Source organism: Chiloscyllium punctatum, chromosome 14 (assembly GCF_047496795.1).
Source record: "Chiloscyllium punctatum isolate Juve2018m chromosome 14, sChiPun1.3, whole genome shotgun sequence".
NCBI classification, from domain to species: domain Eukaryota; kingdom Metazoa; phylum Chordata; class Chondrichthyes; order Orectolobiformes; family Hemiscylliidae; genus Chiloscyllium; species Chiloscyllium punctatum.
In genome coordinates, this window is record NC_092752.1 from 29,211,865 (window position 1) to 29,233,876 (window position 22,012).

General features: G+C 42.9%; 1 protein-coding gene across 3 annotated transcripts in view; it reads right to left on the bottom strand.

The window, feature by feature from the left end:
- Positions 1-22,012, bottom strand: part of maml3 (mastermind-like transcriptional coactivator 3) — a 532,838-nt gene that overhangs the window by 476,147 nt on the left and 34,679 nt on the right. For 2 of the 3 annotated variants that reach the window (XM_072584103.1, XM_072584102.1), the window contains exon 1: positions 13,274-13,654. The exons of the other annotated variant lie outside the window; for it this stretch is intronic. In XM_072584103.1, coding sequence (XP_072440204.1) covers positions 13,274-13,639 — 366 coding nt within the window. In that variant the 5' untranslated portion in view covers positions 13,640-13,654. Of the gene's footprint in view, positions 1-13,273; positions 13,655-22,012 lie in introns of those variants that run through there. 3 annotated transcript variants of the gene reach the window in all.

Below are 22,012 nucleotides of genomic sequence, written 5' to 3' on the forward strand. Positions count from 1 at the left end.
TGCACTTTTGGTCATACCCATAAGAACAGAAAGTGGGGCACGCTCAGTTTTCTGGAAATTTTCCATCTGCTCTGAACGAGTGGTGAAAACTCTGCTGTAAAGGCTCAAATAAAGCCTTGTTAGCTGGAATTTACTGAGGAAGGAGAAGCGAGTGGGTGGAAAGCAACATGGTCACTGGTGCACCCAAGTCACATTCCACAGCATTCCACACACTGGGAATTGTTGGCTTTCACTAAAAAAAAACAAATGTTTTGTTTTTGCTCCTCAAAATAGCTTCCTCCATCCCTACCTACCACCTTTATTGCCGTCCCCTCACCTTCCTCAAAACTCCACCCTGCCTTCGGTTCACCTTACGACTTTATTACACTGGAGAGTTAAGATTTCCTAGTCGAACTGGCCATTACATTAAATAAAGGGCATGGAGGGGCCGGTGGAGGAGAGGGACAAAGCATGTCAAAACCTTCTCTTTTGTTGTCTGCATTTGTACATCAATGTCACTCACAGAAACAAAAATACTCACAGGGCAAGGAATTCCTGCGGGTACACAGCAAAAACGTCACATAAGTTGTATTCTGCAAAGAGCCTAACACCCAGCATCAGTGCAGAACTGTCTGCTCTCAGCAAGTGTGAATATTCCACCCTGCAGTAACAGGCCCAGGAGAGTAATGTTCTTAACTGAATAATTATAGTGCGACTAATGAAACAAACACTTATCTGTTTATTGTTTGGCACTTGAAAAGCAATGTTTCTCCACTCCTTCGAACAGCAGTCCAGTTCTTTAAAGTTAAGTAGAGTAAATATTTGACACAAACATTTTGCTAACAGAACAATCAGGAGCAAAGAGCCCTGCCTTTGTAGTCATCATTCATTTAAAAGCCTCATTTACAATAAATTGAAGGGAAATCACAAGTTGCACCCTGCTGTCAGGCTGGATTTGTGGTTCTAAGTTGAGGAAGATATGGGTGCTTTGCACTGTAAACGTAACAGCAGTCAAGAACCTCATTACCAATGGATGGCTCATCCAAATTAACTCAATAATTACAATTCCAACCGTGGAGGACGGAGATGGAAGATACAAGGCAGAAGCTTAAAACACGTGTACTAACAGGATCAAGGAACGCTTCTTCCCCGCTGTCATTAAACTGTTAAATGGACCTCTCTAATTTCAAATCTAATGTTGCTCTTGCTTTTGTGCACCTCCTGTGTAGCTGTAACCTTGTATGCCTAGCTCTGTTTAAATACCCTATGATCTGCATGTCCTTGGATGATATGATCTGCCTGTACGACACACAAAAAAAACTTTTCACTGTAATTAGGTACAGGTGACAACAATAAAAATCAATCAGGTCAAAATAAATGTTTCCCGCCTCAGGCGACTGTCTGTGTGGAGTTTGCACATTCTCCCCGTGTCTGCGTGTATTCCCTCTGGGTGCTCCGGTTTCCTCCCACAGTCCAAAGACGTGCAGGTGAGGTGAATTAGCCATGGTAAATTGCCCGTAGTGTTAGGTGAAGGGGTAAATGTAGGGGAATGGGTCTGGGTGGGTTGCGCTTCGGTGGGTCGGTGTGGACTTGTTGGGCCGAAGAGCCTGTTTCCACATAAGTAATCTAATGAATAGGAAGGGTTTGGAGGGATATGAGCCGGGTGCTGGCAGGTGGGACTAGATTGGGTTGGGATATCTGGACGGCATGGACAGGTTGGACCGAAGGGTCTGTTTCTGTGCTGTACATCTCTATGACTATGACTCTAAATTCACGTGTCCCTCAGCAATGAGGGGTAAAGCTGGATGGTTAGCAATTGCTGTCGACTAATCCACAACAGGCGAGTATGAACGTTAGGAAAAGAGAGCCAGGTTTAGGAATGCTGTCCCACAGAACAACCCCCATCCATCTTGCAATAACTTGCAAACACTGTCCAAATGACAAGGACCTTTTCCTCCCTGGAACTTCACTTCCAAGTGTGTTCCCTCCTGCAGCCTCATTTGAATCTCCTCTTCCCCACAATGAGAACAGGGGGAGAGGGAGAATGGAACTAATAGTTCCCGGTTCACGTTGTGCTCCTTCCTACTGCCATTTTAGGAAGCTCTTGATGCAGAGTTATATTTGTGGGCCTAAGTAATGCTGACAGAGTGTTGGGGGGGGCGGGGGGGGGGGTGGAAACAATCACAAGGGATTCCCTTGATGTTTAACTGGGGCAAGCACCATGCCACTGCCAAAGGATGAGCGATAAACATGTAAATAATTTCCAAGGACATCTGCAATGAGGGCTGTATCTAACATCGCTCCAGTTTCTCAATCAAATTCCACAATGCATTCGCTGATGTTTTAGTTTGTTGGCTGATCTCAATTCAATCAACAACTGAAGAAAATACAACCAGCCTCTTGCCTCTCCTTGCTCCATCATACTGCCATCCTTTCATCTAAGTTAAACAGGGGCTGCTTGAACAGGAATGGCACGGTGGCTCAGTGGTTAGCACTGCTGCCTCACAGCGCCAGGGACCTGGGCTTAATTCCACCCTCCATGCAAACTCCACACAGACAGTTGCCTTTCTCCCCATGTCTGCATGAGTTTCTCTGGGGACTCCGGTTTCCTTCCCACAGTCCAAAAATGTGCAGGTTAGATAGATCAGCCATAGGAAATGTAGGTTATAAAAGGTAGGTCTGGGTGGGATGTTCTTTGGAGGGGTGGTGTGGACTCAATGGGCCGAATGGCATGCTCCTACACTGCAGGGATCCTATGATTCTATAAACATCTGGTTTGTGCATCCAAAGCACCCTCGAGACATCCGTGGGAAAGAATCAGTATTTTAAGAAAAGGATAGGTAAAATCTAACTAGGAGGAGCTTGCAAATTAAAGTTAACAGTGATCGAATCCAAATCAGACAAACAACATGCCAATCAAAGCAGAGGATTTAAATGATCTGACAAGGAAGAGCGATTGTCCTGTGCTTCTGCACGTGGGGCTCCCTCTTCAAAATGTTCCCTCTTTACACAGGTCACCTCCTATGTTTCTATGAAACAGTGGAATGAAGTGCACTCAATGCTGTTATTAGGTTTGTGCAGTGAACTAGTATGAATCTAATACAGGAAATGTCACACTCAGGCTAATAGAATTCAGTGCTGAGCCAGAGTGCTTCTTTGTGAAGTACTTTCAGATGCGTCACGTCAAACTGTTCCCGCCACCAGTGAAAAAAACAGTAACCACTAGCAGATCACCCACACATCTAAAAACAGGGAGGTTTTGGTTTGAGTTGCACTGAAACTTCACTGTTACACTTCATCAGCACCCTGTTGACAGGATCAGCAGCCAGTGATCATCACAGGAACCTCCTTATGGATCCTTCTGACCAGCTGCCATAACCACAGATGGTCATTTTGAGGCAAGAATATGAGGTAAATGTGGGTACATGCACAGAGCCTCATTCCTGAAGAAGGGCTCATGCCCGAAACATCGATTCTCCTGCTCCTTGGATGCTGCCTGACCTGCTGCGCTTTTCCAGCAACACATTCAGCTCTGATCTCCAGCCCTCACTCTCTCCCACATGCACAGAACAGACAAATTGAATGGTGCAAGAATCTCGACGGGTTGAATGGCCTACTTCTAGTGCTATGGTTGAAGATCAATGGAAATCCCCGATGACATGTTTATGCACAAGTCTGTGCAGATATCCTGAAGTTAGATTGTGGTACCGTCCCTGAGAATGTTCCCAAAGTCTAGAGTTTGATCAGCTTAACTCCTGGTGGCAGTTCTAAGCACAGGAACAGAGATTATCAAACTAGGCCCAAAACAGCTGGCATCCTGGAAGTGTGCCCATGTTCAGTGAAAGCCACAGCAGGAGAATGGAACCATTTAAGGTGAATTTCTCTGGCAAACTTGTTACTGCCAAAGAGGAGGTGACTGCAGCTTGTGTCAGAGAATGGGTAGGCTGCTCCCTGAGCCAACCACAGATGCAGTCATAGGGTCATACATCACAGAAACAGGCCCTTCCATCCAACCAGTCCATGCCGACCAGAATCCTCAACCAAACTAGCTCAGTCTGCCTGACCCATATCCTTCCAAACATTTCTTATTCACATACTTATCTAAATGCCTTTCAAACAATGTAACTGTACCCGCATGAACCACCTCCTCTGGAAGGTCATTCCACTCATGAACCACTGTGTAAAACAAATTACCCCTCATGTCTTAATAAAATCTTTCTCCTCTCATCTTAAAATATGCGCCCTAGTCTTGAAAATCCCCCAACCGAGGGAAAAGACACCTGCCATTCACCTCATGATTTGAGAGACCTCTATAAAAGATCACCCCTCAACCTCCTATGCTCCAGTGAAAAAGTCCCAACTTATCCAGCCTATCCAGATAATTCAGGCCTGCCATTTCCAGCAACAGCCTGGTAAATCTCTTCTGAACCCTCTCTAGCTTAATAATGTCCTTTCTATGACAGGGCGACGAGAACTGGACACAGTACTCCAGAAGAGGTCTCACCAACATCTTGTACAGCCTCAACATGATGTCCCAACTTTGATATTCAAAAGGTCTGAGCAACGAAGGCAAGCATGCTAAATGCCTTCTTAACCAGCTTGTCTACAAATGACACAAATTTCAAAAAATTATGTACCTGAATCTCTAGGTTTCTTTGTTCTATAACACTACCCAAGGCCCTAATTTTAATTGTATAATTCCTGCTCTTGTTTGATTTTACCAAAATGCAATACCTCGCAATTATTCAAATTAAACTCCATCTGTCACTGTTCAGCCCATTAACCCAATTGCTCAAGATCTCTTTGTAACCTTAGATAACCTCCTTCACTATACCACTAATTTTGTTGTCATCCACAAACTTCTGTATGCTCATCTAAATCATTTACATGAAATTTATATTGTTATGATATGGGGTGGGGGTGTCAATATGGTAGAAGACCCTTATAGGGCCAGGATAACAATTCATAATCTGCACAGCCTTAAATTATCAATTTAAGATCAAAAGAATCGGGTCACCAAATGTATTTTGAGATTAGTATCAAAATTATATACTGCGCACATTTTGTCAGGAAACTTTCAATTGGGTCCTGTACCCAATATAAGATCCCAACCTGCATACTTTAACAAGCTCCTGCCTGCTGTAATCGAGTTTTTATATAAAACCAGAATATTCTAATGATCTTAGCACATAAACTGAAAAGCAAAGAGCAGAATAATTAAACTTCAATGTCTCAACTGTTCAATCTCACTTCCAGAATACCATGATTTAGTTAGTGAATTTAAATCTTCGAAGTAACAGGTAATCTCCTCATTTGTGGAGTTCAATGTGATTAGCCTGCCACTTATTCTGATGGGAATCTTCTCAGTACTGTCCAGAGTTGTCTGTGTCTCTCCAGAAGCACATAATGGGCTTGCATGCAGGCTGCAGTAGTGGAGCTTGGTTTCAGACAGCTCCTGGCTTGTCCTGAAGCTGTTCAGTGAAGACCAGTCTCACTGAGAGAGTTCAGCATCTGTCAAATGGCAGGAGTTACCTGTCACAAGGAACTTATTGGTGACTTCCCATGTTTCAGATTCCACTGAGCAAACTCACTGGAACGTCTGCAGCAACACCAGTTCCTTGCTGCCCTTGTTAAACGTGTTCTTGAGGTGAAATAGTGGACTGACTGAAGCCTCCCAGGTTCAGTCCTCAATCATTGTCGAAGCTCATGATCTCAGCTGGGGTAGAGGCTGGCAGTGAGACTAGACAGGAAAGGCAAATGCAGCAGAATGTTCTTGCTGCTGATTGCTAAATGAGTGAAGCACAATGGAACCATAATCATAGCAGCAAGAGGCAGCCTGTTCATAGGAGACTGGAGGAAAATGAGAGTCAGCCATTATAGTCCAAATGAATCCCAGGTTGTTTGATCAAAATCAAACAGATTAATCACAATTTGCAGGTAAACTAAAGAAGCAAAGTAAAAAGTAGTGACAATGACCTGCTAATGCCCGCTGCACTAGAATATGAGAAAATGGGGCCAATCAGCCCTTTAGCTTGTTCCTGTTCCAGTTGGAAGTGCATAAATGAACAATACAGGGACTGTGCTTGGCTGTAATACCAGCCTTGTCCCAATAGCTTGTAAACACCACTACCTCAAAGAGGAAGGCCTCTGACTAAAATGAAGTACTTGATGAAGAACTGGAGAGTTCACGGCCATTCACTGAACTGTAACCAGGAATGAAGTTGTAGCTTCGAGAGAGCTGGGGAGGTGCCTTTTGTTTTTTTTCTCACTGGGTGTCACGACCCTATTAAGCAGCTCTTCCTCTCAGTCTTTTCTTTTCAACCCTAACTGACAGAGAATAGAAACTAATACAGTAATAGTGATCGCAGTAATTCACCACGTAATTCACCAGTAATTAATGATTCGGCTGTCAGTATCTCAGTGCCAGGATCAGTCTTATTCACATGACATTACCAGATAAATGGTTGAAGGCTTTCTTTCCTGAAATGAGCTCAACAATCGCAGCTCAATAGTGACACATCATTCGTGAAGGCTTAGCATGAACATCCTAATATATTTCATTCTGGAGTGGAGGAACTGAGCTCATTAAACTGCGTGGCTGAGCTTCCTACTTTAGAAATCAGCTGAGAGCTTGCTACACCAGTACAAAATACAAGGGAACAAAAATTCAAAAACGTGGAACTCTGCACTAGCTTGGCTTCCCCCGCCACCTCAAACATGGAAGGCAATGAAATCAGGCAGACATTTCACTGTAGTGATAATTATTCATTCCTTTGAGCAGTTGGAAACAACAATTTTTCACCAAGGGTGGGCAAAATACTGAAAGATATACACAAACTTTAGTTTAAAATCCACCCCGTCCTCCTCATGCATTCCCACAGAAAGTGCCAACTCACACCAGAACTCATAGGCCCAGGTATTTCACACAAGCAGAGACATTTTATATATAGATCTGGCAGTACATGTCAGATTATTACTCTGAAATATTACTCTATTTTAACCTGCTAACATTGGAATATTCCAGCTGATTTCACTTAGTTAATACCTCTTATCATCCCCCAAATCAAATAAGTTGAATTCAAATCAGCCAGTTTAGACTATCTTGTCATTGCTTGATGTCTGTGCACACATGCACCAGCACAGATTACCAAATTGGATATAGAGTGGAGACACTGGCTGTTCACCAGCCATAACCCCCACCTCCACAACATTTTTAGTTCAGTGACACCAGGGTATGGGTTCAAGCAGGCCTAGCGATCAAATATTATCCAGATACTAACAGAACTTAGTCACTGCAGAGAGTTAGGGAATCAAATTTAAAACAAGAGACGGAGTCTGCTCCAACCCCCAACTGAGAGCATAAACAAACTAAAAATAGCAAGTTTTGAGAAGATTTGTAGCTCAGGTTGAGGTTCTGGATGTAGGTTTGCTCGCTGAGCTGGAAGGTTAATTTCCAGACATTTCATCATCCTACTAGGTAACATCTTCAGTGGGCCTCCAGTGGTAGCTCACAAACCCACCAACACACTAAAACAGCAGCTAATGAACTTAAAAGACCCCATACAGACAACAAGTAAAACTAATGTCATTTACAAAGCACCGTGTAAAGACTGTAACAAACACTACATTGGATAAACAGGCAGAAAACTAGCCACCAGGATACGTGAACATCTACTAGCCACAAAATGACATGAACTTCTCACACTAGTATCCTTACATACAGATAAGGAAGGACACCACTTCGGCTGGGACAACACATCCATCCTAGGACAGGCCAAACAGAGACACACACGAGAATTCCTAGCAGCATGACATTCCAACTGGACCTCTATCAACAAATACATCGAGTTGGACCCCCATCTACCACCCCCTGAGAAAAAGAACAGGAAATGACATCATGACCCCAAAGAAACCCAAACATATAAATAGAAAGCAGGAATTATCAGCAATGCTTCGCCTGGAGGCCCACTGAAGATGTTAACCTTCTAGCTCAGTGAGCAAACCTACATCCAAAACTAAAAATAGCATTAAACTCTTTTTGAATTTATCCAAGATTAGGTCCAAAGCAATCCTCAAGGTGTACATGGTGTATAGTGACCTATTGTCATCTAGATAAGGAGATTCAGAACCACAATCTGCCCTCAAACCAGAGCAAGTCAATTAAGAGAAGTTCTGCTAACATTGGGCAGCACTTTCTCACTCTTTATAGAACCCTGGTTTGAGAACCAGCAACAAGAACAAAAGAGCAGGGGAGTAGATCAATCTGCACATTGGATGAACAGAGCTACGACTGCAGTATGCACAAACTGTGAAAGTTTATTAGCTATAAATCTGCCAAGGGTTTATAAAGTCAACTAAAAACGGTAGCATCATGCACGCTTCCACTGGAGAGAATCTGATTTGCAACTGAACTAAAATATACTTAAATTCTGATTTTTAGATTAGATTAGATTCCTTACAGTGTGGAAACAGGCCTTTCGGCCCAACAAGTCCACACCGACCAGTTGGACAGTAACCCACCCAGACCCATTCCCCATATTTATCCTTGACCAATGCACCTAACTCTGTGGGCAATTTAGCATGGCCAATTCACATAAGCTGCACATTTTTGGACTGTGGGAGGAAACCGGAGCACCCGGAGGAAACCCATGCAGACAGAGGGAGAATGTGCAAACTCCACACACACACACAGTCACCTGAGGCTGGGATTGAACATGGGACCCTGGTGCTGTGAGGCAGCAGTGCTAACCACTGAGCCACCGTGCCACCCCCAAAAGATTTGTTGTTCCATTTATAAAGCAGCATTTAAATGCAGATAAAAGGAAGCAACTGAAATCACTCCCTTTCCATTTCAACCCATTCGCATAGAAATATTTCTGAGTGCTGTTTTGTTTAGTGACAATTTTCCCTTGAACTTATTTCTGCCCTCAATCCAACCCACAAAAGACAAAGAGGGCCAGATTACCAGACTAATACCAAGAATCATTCTTCTTTCCCATCCCTGAATCACTCTGCTTCATGAAGGATCTACATTCAAAAATCAACTTCCCTTTACTTGACCAGCCGTGTAATTTGAGCACTATCGATTCAGATTGCCAGCATTTCTTTGTCAGGGCTTCTCCAGTTATTTTGACATTCACTTGCACCTGTATCACCTGTGGAAAAATTCATCTTTCACAGTTGATTGCAATTTCACCAATCTCCTAAAGTGCCTAGAGACTTTTCTCCCACCATTCACCACAATTTGCACTATCATTCCCAACTCTATCTAACTGACATGCCCCCAGCAGACCTTCACCGTCTTGCACCCAAAATCACAACCTCTGGTTTGGTCCCAATTTTTACTCTCTCATGAGGCACAGAGTCAGTTGTGCCTGTCTCACAATTGACTTTGGTCAGATTTCATAGAGGACCAGAATGCTTCACTATCCTCTGGGAAAATAGGCTATGGTCATGCTAGTAGCTAAAGGCATTACCAAGTTCCCTTCCCCCCCCGCCAGCAATGACGATCTCATTAAACCACTCTCTCCTATTCCCATCAACTCTCACCTTGAGTAACCCTGTAAACTTATGAGTTGTTATTATCTCGGCCATGAAGCCTGTCATTTTAGCTGCCTTACTGCTTCATTTCCTCTACTTTATCAACAACACACACAAAAAACAAAATCAAGCTTCTCCACAGTCCTGCCCACACTCTGATCTTGAAGATCCACCTCTTCCCAGTTTCACCAGAATGGCCTTTCAAACCTCATCACAATCTACTTCCCATTTCCTTGACTCCTTCCCACCCAACCTCTTTTGCTGGTGTCCACTTTGATTATTCATTATAACTGGATCCCCATCTTCTATCTCCTGAAACTGCACGGGCATCCCTTCCTCAAATCATTCTGAATCTACTGACTACCATTCCATCTCCAACCCTGCCTTCCTGTGCACTGTTCACGAATGTGTTGCGGCTCCTAGAGGCAACTCCCGCAAACCCATGCCTGCGTATTTCCAGTTAGATTCCCACAGAACCAGAACAGCCTCAAAAGTATGGATTCTGTGTTGTATTAGCCCAATGCATCCTGTCAGAGCTCTGTACAGATTCCTCCACTACACCTCAAAGCCTGCCTATATAGAACTATATACAGCATCACCCATGTTTACCCTTACTCAACCCATCTGTTCTTCAAACCCTTCAAAGTCTTTAGAAGTCTATTTCAGAGTCAGCAGATTTGAGTTCATACCCCACATCTGGCCATAGATGTAGGGTGACAATTCAGTGAGTAAGTGATGGAGCCATCCCTTGGATAAGATTTTAAGCTGAAGGTGCTGACTTCATGTTCAACAAAAAAAAAGGTGAAAAACAATTAGCATCTGATGAAAAGCAAGGAAAATTTTTGATATCCTTGCAAACAGTAAGCTTTCAAATCAATCCAGTAAAGCAGATTACCTGGTTAATTATCATTTTGCTGTTAATACAATCTGTGTGTAAATTCGCTGTCACATTTGCCTACAAAACATTTATTTTTCAAATGTAGTTACTTTTTTTAGAATGTCAAAGTGCTTCACAACGAAAGATTTAAAAGGCACTATACAGAACCAAATTTGTTCCTGTTTTGACATTTCCAAATTTTCAACTATCTCAACATTCCCTGGCAGCCTCTCATTCTCCATGAACTTCAGTCCATCCAAAATCTCTTGCTTACATCTTAATCAACATTGAATCACACATTCTATTCAATCCCTGTCCTTGCTGATCCAGATCAGCTGGAATGCCTAATTGAGAGTCATAGAGACATACAGCACAGAAACAGGCGCTTCAGTCCAACCCATCCACGCCAACCAGATATTCCAACTTAATCTAATCCCATTTGCCAGCACTTGGCCCATATCCCTCTAAACCCTTCCTATTCATATACCCATCAGATGCCTGTTAAATGTTGCAATTGTACCAGCCTCCACCACTTCCTCTGGTAGCTCATTGCACACACCCACCACCCTCTGGTGTGAAAAAGTTGCCCCTTATATCCTTCCCCTCTCACTCTTAACCTATGCCCTCTAGTTCTGGACTCTCCCACCTCAAGGAAAAGACTTTGTCTATTTATCCTATCCATGCCCCTCATAAATTTTGTAAACCTCTATAAGGTCACCCCTCAGCCTCCGACACTCCAGCAAAAACTGCTCCAGCCTCTCCCTACAGCTCAAAACTTCCAACCCTGGCAACATCCTTGTAAATCTTTTCTGAACCCTTTCAAGTTTCGCAACATCTTTCTGATAGGAAGGAAACCAGAACTGCATGCAATATTCCAAAAGTGGCCTAACCAATATCCTGCACAGCCGTAACATGACCTCCCAATTCCTGTTCTCAATACTCTGACCAATCAAGGAAAGCATACCAAATGCTTTCTTCACTATTCTATCTACCTGTGACTCCACTTTCAAGGAGCTATGAACCTGCACTCCAAGGTCTCTTTGTTCAGCAACACTCCCTAGGACCTTACCATTAAGTGTAAGTTCTGCTAAGGTTTGCTTTCCCAAAATACATCACCTTGCATTTATCTGAATTAAACTCCATCTGCCACTTCTCAGCCCATTGGCCCATCTGGTCCAGATCCTGTTGTAATCTGAGGTAACCCTCTTCACTGTCCACGACACCTCCAATTTTGGTGTCATCTGCAAACTTACTAACTACACCTCTTATGCTCGCATCCAAATCAATCATTTACATCTGAAGTCTGAAAGTTCTCATTCATAGATTAAGTCCCACTGTGGCCTCCCTCTCTCACAAATGTGAGACCTCCTCCACCCTAAAAACACTACACCTTTCCAAAACAAAAAACCTCAATTCCTCTTCTGGCAAACACTCTGCATTCCCAGCTGAAAACGTGTTGCTGGAAAAGCGCAGCAGGTCAGGCAGCATCCAAGGAATAGGAGAATTGACATTTCGGGCATAAGCCCTTCTTCAGGATTATCAACAAGGGCTTATGCCCGAAACGTCGATTCTCCTGCTCCTTGGATGCTGCCTGACCTGCTGCGCTTTTCCAGCAACACATTTTCAGCTCTGATCTCCAGCATCTGCAGTCCGCACTTCCTACTCTGCATTCCCATCTAAGATTCCACTTTCTAAAATTCCCTTCCCAAAACCTCCCCACCCTGGTTTCCTCTGAACACCATACCTTTGACCATTTAGGAATAAGAGTAGGTGACTCACTCCCTCAATCCCAGTCCACCATTCAAGAAGACCATAGCTAACCTGCCAGCCTAATTCCACATATCTGCCCTTGGCCAATATCCCTTAATTTTTTTTTGTTGAGCAAAAGGTATTACCTGTTCCAGGTTTAAAATTAACTGATCGAACAGTTTGAGCCATTCCTGACTATCTGCCTTTACATCGCAATGTATTAAGGTACCATGTGTACATATACACACACATAAACAAACAAACAAACATTCAAATCCAGGCTGTTGACACAGTCTAACCCAAGCTGAATAAATAAGCAAATATTAACAATGATTTTCAAGCAGGGAATCAGCTAACACGACTACGCTGCGGAGCCTCCGCTGGGGACTGGCAGCTGTTTCCTTTCCCCCTCCTTCCATCAGCCAAATCCCACCCACCTCTTTAAATACAAGCCAAAGCAGCAACTCCTTTACTGGGACAGGAAACGAGAGTAGATTGAACTGATCAAAACAGCACGGCTCGACTACAGTGGCGGTGGAACAACGGTTTGTTTTCAAATAAAAAAAACTGTCCGGTGGGGAGAGAGGGAGGAGAGAGACAGAAGTTTTGCATTTTATTGTATCAGAAGGAGCTGCATTCGGACTTTCGAGCTCTCTGCCTGAAGGATGAAGAGGGAATCTCTGGCCAGGCAACTAACCCCCTCGGGTGGCAACATTCATTAATAGACATTGGGCACAGAAAGTGAAAAGGCTTGCTTCGTTGCTAGGCTTGAAGCAGTGCGTATAGTAACTTTGCAAAAGAGGAAAAACAACTGCAAAACTTGTGGAAGTGCTCCCCAAATGTCACCACACAGGGGTTTACACACGTCCCAAGGGGTAAACTGTCCAGGAGTTGGCCTGAAACTACTGTTCAACTCCACAATACACACAAAAGTTTCTCATTATAAAAGTTACAGGTAAGCATTAGAGTGACACCCGAAAAAAAAACCGTCCAAAACAACAGCTTCCCCCCCCCCCTTTTTTTCCCCCATCAATGGGCCAATGAATGACCAGCCTGTGTTGACCTTTGGGGGGAAAAAATGGGGGAAAAGAGAGAGAAAAAACAAAAAAAGTGAAAGTTAGTGCTTACCGCGATCAGAGTGTTGCTCCTCTGCTCCGGAGCGGAGGGACCGGTAGGCGGCTCGGATTCACAGTGTTTGTTCCGGGACGCGGACTCCTGCCGCTGCTTGCCCGTCTTCTTCGCCTTGAGCTCCAGGCACCGCTGGTGGAGAGTCAAGGTCTCCTGGCGGTCCAGCTCGATCTGCTGAGCCTGCGCTTGCTGGCGCCTCACCTCGCAGTTGTTGTGGTGCCTCCTGAAGCCCTCGATCCTCTGCCGGAGCCTCTGCACCACGGTGCTGTGCTTGGGAACACCGCTGGCCCCAGCCGCCGCTCCCATCCCGCCGCCGCCGCTGCCGCTGTCGTTCAGGGCGGCCGTGGGAGCTACAAAATCCCCCATAATCTCCAGCTTCCCTTCCCTTCCCACCCCCTCCCCCGGCCGGACAAGCTTTCAACACAGTTTATTTCGGGACAACTCTTTTTTTTCTAAAAAAAAAGAAAGAACCCTTCAACAAAAAAAAGGTGGATAAAATTTAACCACAGTTCCCCCCCACCCAAAAAAAAATCTCTTAAATCCAATGGAGCCCCACGGTTCCTTCTTTCCCCCCCCCCCTGTTGCTGCTTTTCGGTCAGGAATAAAAACAACTAAACAAACAAAAAAATTTAAAAAATAAAGAGCTTGTGATAACTAACTCATTGCAACCCAGCGTCTGTTCTCGAGTTCACTCATCGCTGCATTAGAAGCTATCCTTGTGAGTATTCCACTGCTTTTTCATCAACTCCACGATTAAGATCCGGATATTAGCAATCATCATAAAATTCGTGACCAAAAAAAAAGGTTTTCTTTGTTTTTTTGTTGTTTTTGGAGAGAGAGAAAAAAAGGGGGGGAGAAAAGTTTCTTTTTTATATATATATATCTCTATATAAAGAAAAGCTGTTTACATTTGCCCGGTGTGTCTGGAGAAGCGGATCTGCGTTCGCTGGCGTCCCGCGGCATTCATGGTTCAAAAAGCGCTGGCGTTTTTGCATTGGGGAGAGGAGAGAGAGCAGCCCCTCTTTCACTGGGATCGCGAAACTCGGAAGGAACGGCGAGCAACTGCTGCTGCTGCTGCTGCCGCCGCAGCTCCCACTATCACCTCCACCATGCCAGCCGATTGATCTGGGACAATCAAACAGTAAACATCAGCCAGAGGCCGTGAACAGAACCAAAGGCAGGCTGCAACACACGCCACAGAGCTCAGCTCAGCTCCGGATCAGGACTCATACACAGCTTGCCTGTTTTTTTGTTTGGGGGGGGGGGGGGGGTTGAGAAAGTCAAAAGATAGATACATGTGTGTACATGAATATCAGGACTTCATACAGCTATGACCGGAGGGGAGGGGGGGGGGGGGAAGCAGCTAGAAACCCTGGCCAAGAGGCGAGTCTCCGGAATCATTAACAATTGACAGGGTCAGAGAGAAAGCCGGGGCTAAGAGCTCACAGACTCGAGCACCTCAAGAACCGAGGCAGACGGAAATCCAGGGGCAGAATCCGGATGATCGCACCAGGACCAAAGTGCACCACACACACAGGGAGAGAGAGGGTCGGATGGAAATTGTGGGGTAGAGTAGAGTTATGAAATCAGGAGCGACGCGAAGTTACCAGGGTCAAAGTGAAACTCCGGTACAGAGTTCAAATACAGAATCAGGACAGCCAATATTCCTCAACAACTCCCACAGGGAGTCGAATCTGGAGTAACAAGATAATAAGCAGAGGAATCAATGTTAATGCACAAAAAAAAGAATCAGAAATAAACCAGGACAAGTGTAGATTTTAAAAATACCTAATGCATCAACTAAAGGTGAGAAACGTTATAGTGGAAACAGAATAGGAAGCCTGAACTAGTCCACGACAGAGCAAGTGAACAGAATCTGTACTGATACAAAAAAGACCTGGACACACAAATTGACCCTGGAATAAAGAAACAAAATTCTGGATTAGTGGTACTGGAAGAGCACAGTAGTTGGATGCTGCCTGAACTGCTGTGCTCTTCCAGCACCACTAATCCAGAATCTGGTTTCCAGCATCTGCAGTTATTGTTTTTACCATAAAGAAACAAAACCAGAGTTAATGCAACACTATATCACAAAAAGAAACCCCGGAATGGAATATATGTACAGAATCAGTATAACAAAACCCCGAAGAGGGAAACCCCTAGACATCAGTGAAATTAAATTCATGAGTAATAAAACAGTACAGAAGCAAAGACAAACCATGGAACAGAGTATCGACGAGGACTAGGATTACAATACAGAATAAGAAGGGTTGAAAAATGTGTTGCTGGAAAAGCGCAGCAGGTCAGGCAGCATCCAAGGAGCAGGAGAATCGATGTTTTGGGCATAAGCCTTTATGCCTGAAACGTCGATTCTCCTGCTCCTTGGATACTGCCTGACCTGCTGTGCTTTTCCAGCAACACATTTTTCAGCTCTGATCTCCAGCATCTGCAGTCCTCACTTTCTCCTAGAATAAGAAGGGTGTAAGGAAATCCTAACATAGAACCAGAGATAGAGAAATTGGGCTAATAGTGTGGTTAAGAGAAATCTGAAAAAGGTTAGGTTCTTGGATAAGTGCATGTAGAGAGACAGATAGAAATCCCTAGACAGATCAGTAAGATAATCAGAACTAATACAACACTATTTGGCAGAAAGAAAATCTGGAACAAAGTAAACTGGAAGAGAGAGTGGGACAATCTGTGACATAGAATATAGACAGAATCCATACTGGATGACTGCCGAGTACAAGATTAGGAGTAATAACCCAAGTTTAGAAGATAATACAAATATAGAATCAGGTTTATTGCAAAAATTGGGGAGAGTGTGACAAAGAGAAAATCTTTGTAGCTATACAAACTATCCGTTAAGTGTTAGAATTGTAGAAACTCTGCTCAGCATATCTTTACTCATACAAAGTCCTGTTTGCACATAATCCTCCCTGCTGGACCGTGACTCCAAACACCAGCAATTTAAAATTTCCTACTCTTGTTTTTTAAATCCTTCAATGGATTCCCATGTGTTCTTCCAGCACTATAAATCTTCAACTTGTGTAAGCCTCTCTGCTTTTTTCTCCTCCTTTAAAAGATGCTCCTTAAAATCCACTTTCTCAACCAAGCTTTTAGTTACCTATCCTAATAGCTCCTTATGCGGATAAGTGTCAAACCGTATTTGGTAACGCTGCTGCAAAATACCATGGTCTGCTTTGGTATGAGTAAAAGGTGCAACATAAATGCAAGTTGTTGTGGGTATCGTAATCCAAAACCAGTTGACAGAATGAAAACCTGGGATGGAGTTGAGATTATTTCAGGACTATATTAGAGATAATGGCCAATAGCCAGAACAAACCAAAAACAGGAAAAGTGGTAACACAGGTTTTAGATTACAACGAATCCAACAATTTTTAGAACAGAGAAGAAATTTAATATAAAACACAAACAGGACTGTAAAAACTACAGAGAATTCAAAAACTATAAAATGTCAGGTCATGGCTGCAGGATTGGGACCAGAGTTGTATCGGTCCAAGTCGTTTATGCAGACCAGATATCCTAAATTAACCTAGTCCCACTTGTCAGCACTTGCCCATATCCCTGCAAACCCTTCCTATTCATGAACCTAACCAAGTGCTTTCTAAAAGGTTGTAACTGAACCACCACTTCCGCTGACAGTTATTCCATACACGTACCACCCGCTGCGTGAAGAACCTGCCCCTTAGATCCTTTTTAAATCTTTCCACTCTCACCTTAAACCTATGCCCTCTAGTCTTAGACTCCCCAACCTCGGCTATTCAACCTATCCACGCCCCTCATGATTTTATAAACCTCTATAAGGTCACCCTTCAGCCTGACATTCCAGGGAAAGAAATACCAGTTTAAACACCTTTGCCCTATAGCTCAAACCCTCCAACCCCAGCACTATCCTCAAATCTTTTTTGCATCCTTTCCTGCACCACTTTCAAGTCTAATAATATATTTCCTCCACCAGGGAGACCAGGTTTGAATGCAGTGGCCTAACCAATGTCCTGTAGGGCCACATCCCAACTTCTATATTCAATGCACTGACCAATGAAGGCATCTGTACCAAACGCCTTCTTCACCACCTTGCCTAAGTATGACTCCATGTTCACTGTAATAGTTATGGAGAAGTCTTAAAATATAAAGTTATCTTTATTAAAGGTACATGACAGTTTATAATATTGCATTTTACTGCAAATTCTAAATATTTGAACAAGACGTCCTCATTATGCCGAAGCACAAAACTACAAGATTTGGTCAATTTGAAGATGCAAGACAAGTGCAGCAAAAATCGGAGATTGACGCCAAGCTGCAAGGTGAAGACTAAACATAGAACAAAGCAGTTCAGTGGCAGAGGATAAAATAGGACAATCAGTTTGGTTGGATTAGGATTAAATCCACTTGAGAAAAACAATTCTGCAAGATTGGCACTAAAATATGACAGAGTCAAGAATATGCGATTATAGAACATAGAACAGTACAGCACAGAACAGGCCCTTCAGCCCACGATGTTGTGCTGACCATTGATCCTCATGTAAGGTAAACCTAATGTACGAACCCTCAAATTTCTGTGACCACACGCATGTCCAGCAGTCTCTTAAATATCCCCAATGACCTCGCTTCCACAACTGCTGCTGACAATGCATTCCATGCTCCCACAACTCTCTGCGTAAAGAACCCACCTCTGACATCCCCTCTATACTTTCCGCCAAACAGCTTAAAACTATGACCCACGTGTTAACAATTTCTGCCCTGGGAAAAAGTCTCTGGCTATCAACTCTATCTATGCCTCTCATTATCTTGTACACCTCAATTAGGTTCCCCTTCTTCCTTCTTTTTTCCAATGAAAAAAGTCCGAGCTCAGTCAACCTCTCTTTGTAAAATAAGCCCTCCAGTCCAGGCAGCATCCTGGTAAACCTCCTCTGAACCCTCTCCAAAGTTTCCACATCTTTCCTATAATACGGCGACCAGAACTGGACACAATATCCAAGTGCGGTCTAACCAAAGTTTTATAGAGCTGCAACAAGATCTCACAGCTCTTAAACTCAATCCCCCTGTAAATGAAAGCCAAAACACCATATGCTTTCTTAACAACCCTGACCACTTGGGTGGCAATTTTAAGGGATCTATGTACCTGCACACCAAGATCACACTGCCAAGAATCCTGTCTTTAATCCTGTACTCAACTTTCAAGTTCAACCTTCCAAAATGCATCACTTCGCATTTATCCAGGTTGAACTCCATCTGGCACCTCTCAGCCCATCACTGTATCCTGTCAATGTCACGCTGCAGTCTACAACAGTCCTATATTGTCAACAACACCTCCCAACCTATGTGTCATCTGCAAACTTGCTAACCCATCCTTCAATCCCCTCATCCAAGTCATTAATAAAAATTACAAAAAAAGAGTAGAGGCCCAAGAACAGAGCCGTGTGGAACACCACTCACCACTGACTTCCAGGCAGAATATTTTCCTTCCACTACCACTCGCTGTCTTCTGTCGACCAGCCAATTCTGTATCCAGACAGCTAAATGTCCCTGTATCCCATTTCTCCTGACCTTCTGAATGGGCCTACCATGGGGAACCTTATCAAATGCCTGGCTGAAGTCCATATACACCACATCCACTGCTCGACCCTCATCGTGTCTAGTAACATCCTCAAAGAACTCAATAAGATTTGTGAGGCATGACGTGCCCCTCATAAAGCCGTGCTGACTGCACTTAATCAAGCCATGCTCTTTGAGATGGTCATAAATCCTATCCCTCAGAATCCTTTGTAACACCTTGCAGACGACAGACGTGAGACTGACTGGTCTGCAATTGCTGGGGATTTCCCTTTTCCTTTCTTGAAGAGAGGAAGTACATTTGCCTCCCTCCAGTCCTCAGGTTCGACTCCGGTAGAGAGCGAGGATGCAAAGATCTTCGCAAGCGGCAAAGCAATCACATTTCTCGCTTCCAAAGCAGCCGTGGACAAATCTGGTCTGGCCCTGGCAACTTGTCAATCTTAATGTTTGTCAAAATTTTCAGCGCATCAGCTTCCTCAATCTCTATCTGTTCCAGCATGCTTACCTGCTCCTCAAATGGTTTCATTCACTACAAACTTGAAGCACTACTTTTCTTTAGTAAAGACAGAAGCAAAAAACTCATTTAGGGCTTCCCCTACCTCTACCTCCTACCTCCTCAGACTCTATACACAAGTTCCCTATGCTATCCCTGATCGGTCCTACTCTTTCTTTGATCATTCTCGTATTCCTCACATACGTGTAAAATGCCTTTGGATTCTCCCTAATCCTTCCTGCCAAGCCTTTTTCGTGCCCCTTCCTAGCTCTCCTCATGAGAAATAAAAAGATCTGGAATAAACTAAAATGAATGGAATAGAGCTTTGGGCCAAGGTAGTTGAAAGCATGCCTGAAAATTGGTGATGAGCAACTTGCGAGAGTCAGAGAAATGCAGAGATTTTTGTGGCTATGCGCTGGAAGGGGTTAGAAATGGAAACAAAGGTCACAAAGCAGGATTTTAAAATTGAGGCTCACAATAATAAAAGAAAATGTGAAGCATTACCACATCAGCTCTGTATTTGGATTTCCAACCTGGATTAGCTCATCTTAAATCAGGTGTTATGATTCCATTTGATGTTGCTGCTGGACAAGTCAGAACCCAGACTGAAGCTTGGCTTGCTATATCATATTTTGTTTTGCTTTTAAAGAGATGGTTTGTCACTGAAACATAAGCACGCAATGTTGCAGATTTTGTTTTAACAACAAAACAGAAGCTTATTAACCAAATGAAGATAAAATAGAATAAACCAAGCTATAATATAAATACAAAGATTTTTTTTAAACACACACAGTTAAAGAATAATCCCAGCATTCCCAAAATAGACTTTCACACGTTCCAAAACAAATGCAACCTCTTCTACAGAAACCAAAAGTATCCTTGTACAGCACTTACTGCAGATAAAAATCTTTCCTAACACCTCAATAAGTTAAGGTAATTGTGACTTTAACTTTTAGATTGAAAAGACTGATAGCCTCTTGCTGGAGTATCAAAAACCTTAGTTTAAAAAATTATACTTCAAATAACCTCTTCTGGGTTTTAACCCAATATGTCTGGTTTGGAACGATCACTAGCTCCTTACTCCAAAAGGTAATCTAGCCTTATTATATTCTAGCTTTTCCTGAAGCACTGATCTACATAACCTTTTTTATCAAAGGACTTTACAAAACTGCTCAAAAATAAAGTAAAAGGAAAACAAGGTCTCTCCATCTAAACAATATGTTACCCTAAATTTAAAAAAAACAAGTCTAGAAATGTCTAACAGACCTCAAAGCACCATTTATACCTTGCTCAAAAAAACCATCCTGTTGTAAATCCATTAGCACTGTCAAACGTAGGTAAAAACAATGACTGCAGATGCTGGAAACCAGATTCTGGATTAGTGGTGCTGGAAGAGCACAGCAGTTCAGGCAGCATCCAAATAGCTTCGAAATCGACGTTTCGGGCAAAAGCCCTTCCTGATGAAGGGCTTTTGCCCGAAACGTCGATTTCAAAGCTATTTGGATGCTGCCTGAACTGTTGTGCTCTTCCAGCACCACTAACCCAGAAACTGTCAAACGTAGCCCTCATCAAACTGCACTAAAACGAAAAGAAAATCACCATGGCTACAGAAATCCTTCTAAAATACTTACTAACTTCAGACATACAGAAAACCCACACATCACAAATGCAAATTTAAAATAAATTTATGAAGTCCCACAACATAGATCACACATGGCTGAAAAAAAGATGAAATTTCGTTCCTATTCATGAAATTTGCTAGAAAGCAGACACCTGGAGGAGATTGGACAAAAGTATGAAAAAGTAAGTGCTGCCATGGATTATTAAAAATCCCTGTTATAATTACCAAATAACCGTGATCCAGAACAAATTGGCAAAGTTCTGGCTAAAACCACACTACACATTTGTCAGCACGATCTCAAAAACAGAAGATCGAACAGACTTCCAGAAAGTTATTTTAATCAAGCTTCTGACTATGATGTTAAATAAAAAATACCTCTCAGGATCCAGGTAAAGCATCATAGCCAACAGCCTAAATATGTAAAACTAGAAATAAATATAGAATGATCTAATTTTACATGATCAAAACCAAGATAAAACATGAGATACATCAGCAGAGAAGGAATGTAACAAACACCCAAGGTGTGGCAGATCTACAGGAACGACAGAATATGGCAGAGGATCAGATAAATATATAATCCAGGATAGAGCAAGACATGCTCAATCACAAGGGTGTTACAGAATTAGGACAAAAGGTGAGCAAACCAAATCAAAAGAACTTCGAAATTGGATAAAGGAAATGTAAAAGACTTAGGACTAAAACATGAGACAGAGCAATACCTCAAGGATCAGGATTAAGCAGGTGCTACTCTACAAACTGAATGAGACAAAACCAAATGCAAATAACGAATACTGGTGTACGGGAGGACAATGTTATTATAATATTTGGTAGAAAACTTCCATAAGATTAGAATTTAACTGTGAGATAGTGCATTATTAGTCTATCATGTAAATGCAAAAACAGTGACAAATGTATGTTGTAAAAAACCAAATTCAATAAGCAAATAGAACTGAGATGTAGCAAGATAACTGGTCTCCAGCAACACAACTCCCTTGTTTGATGCCAGATATGACTCCAACCTTTGAATATTTTTCCTCTGATCCCCACTCAC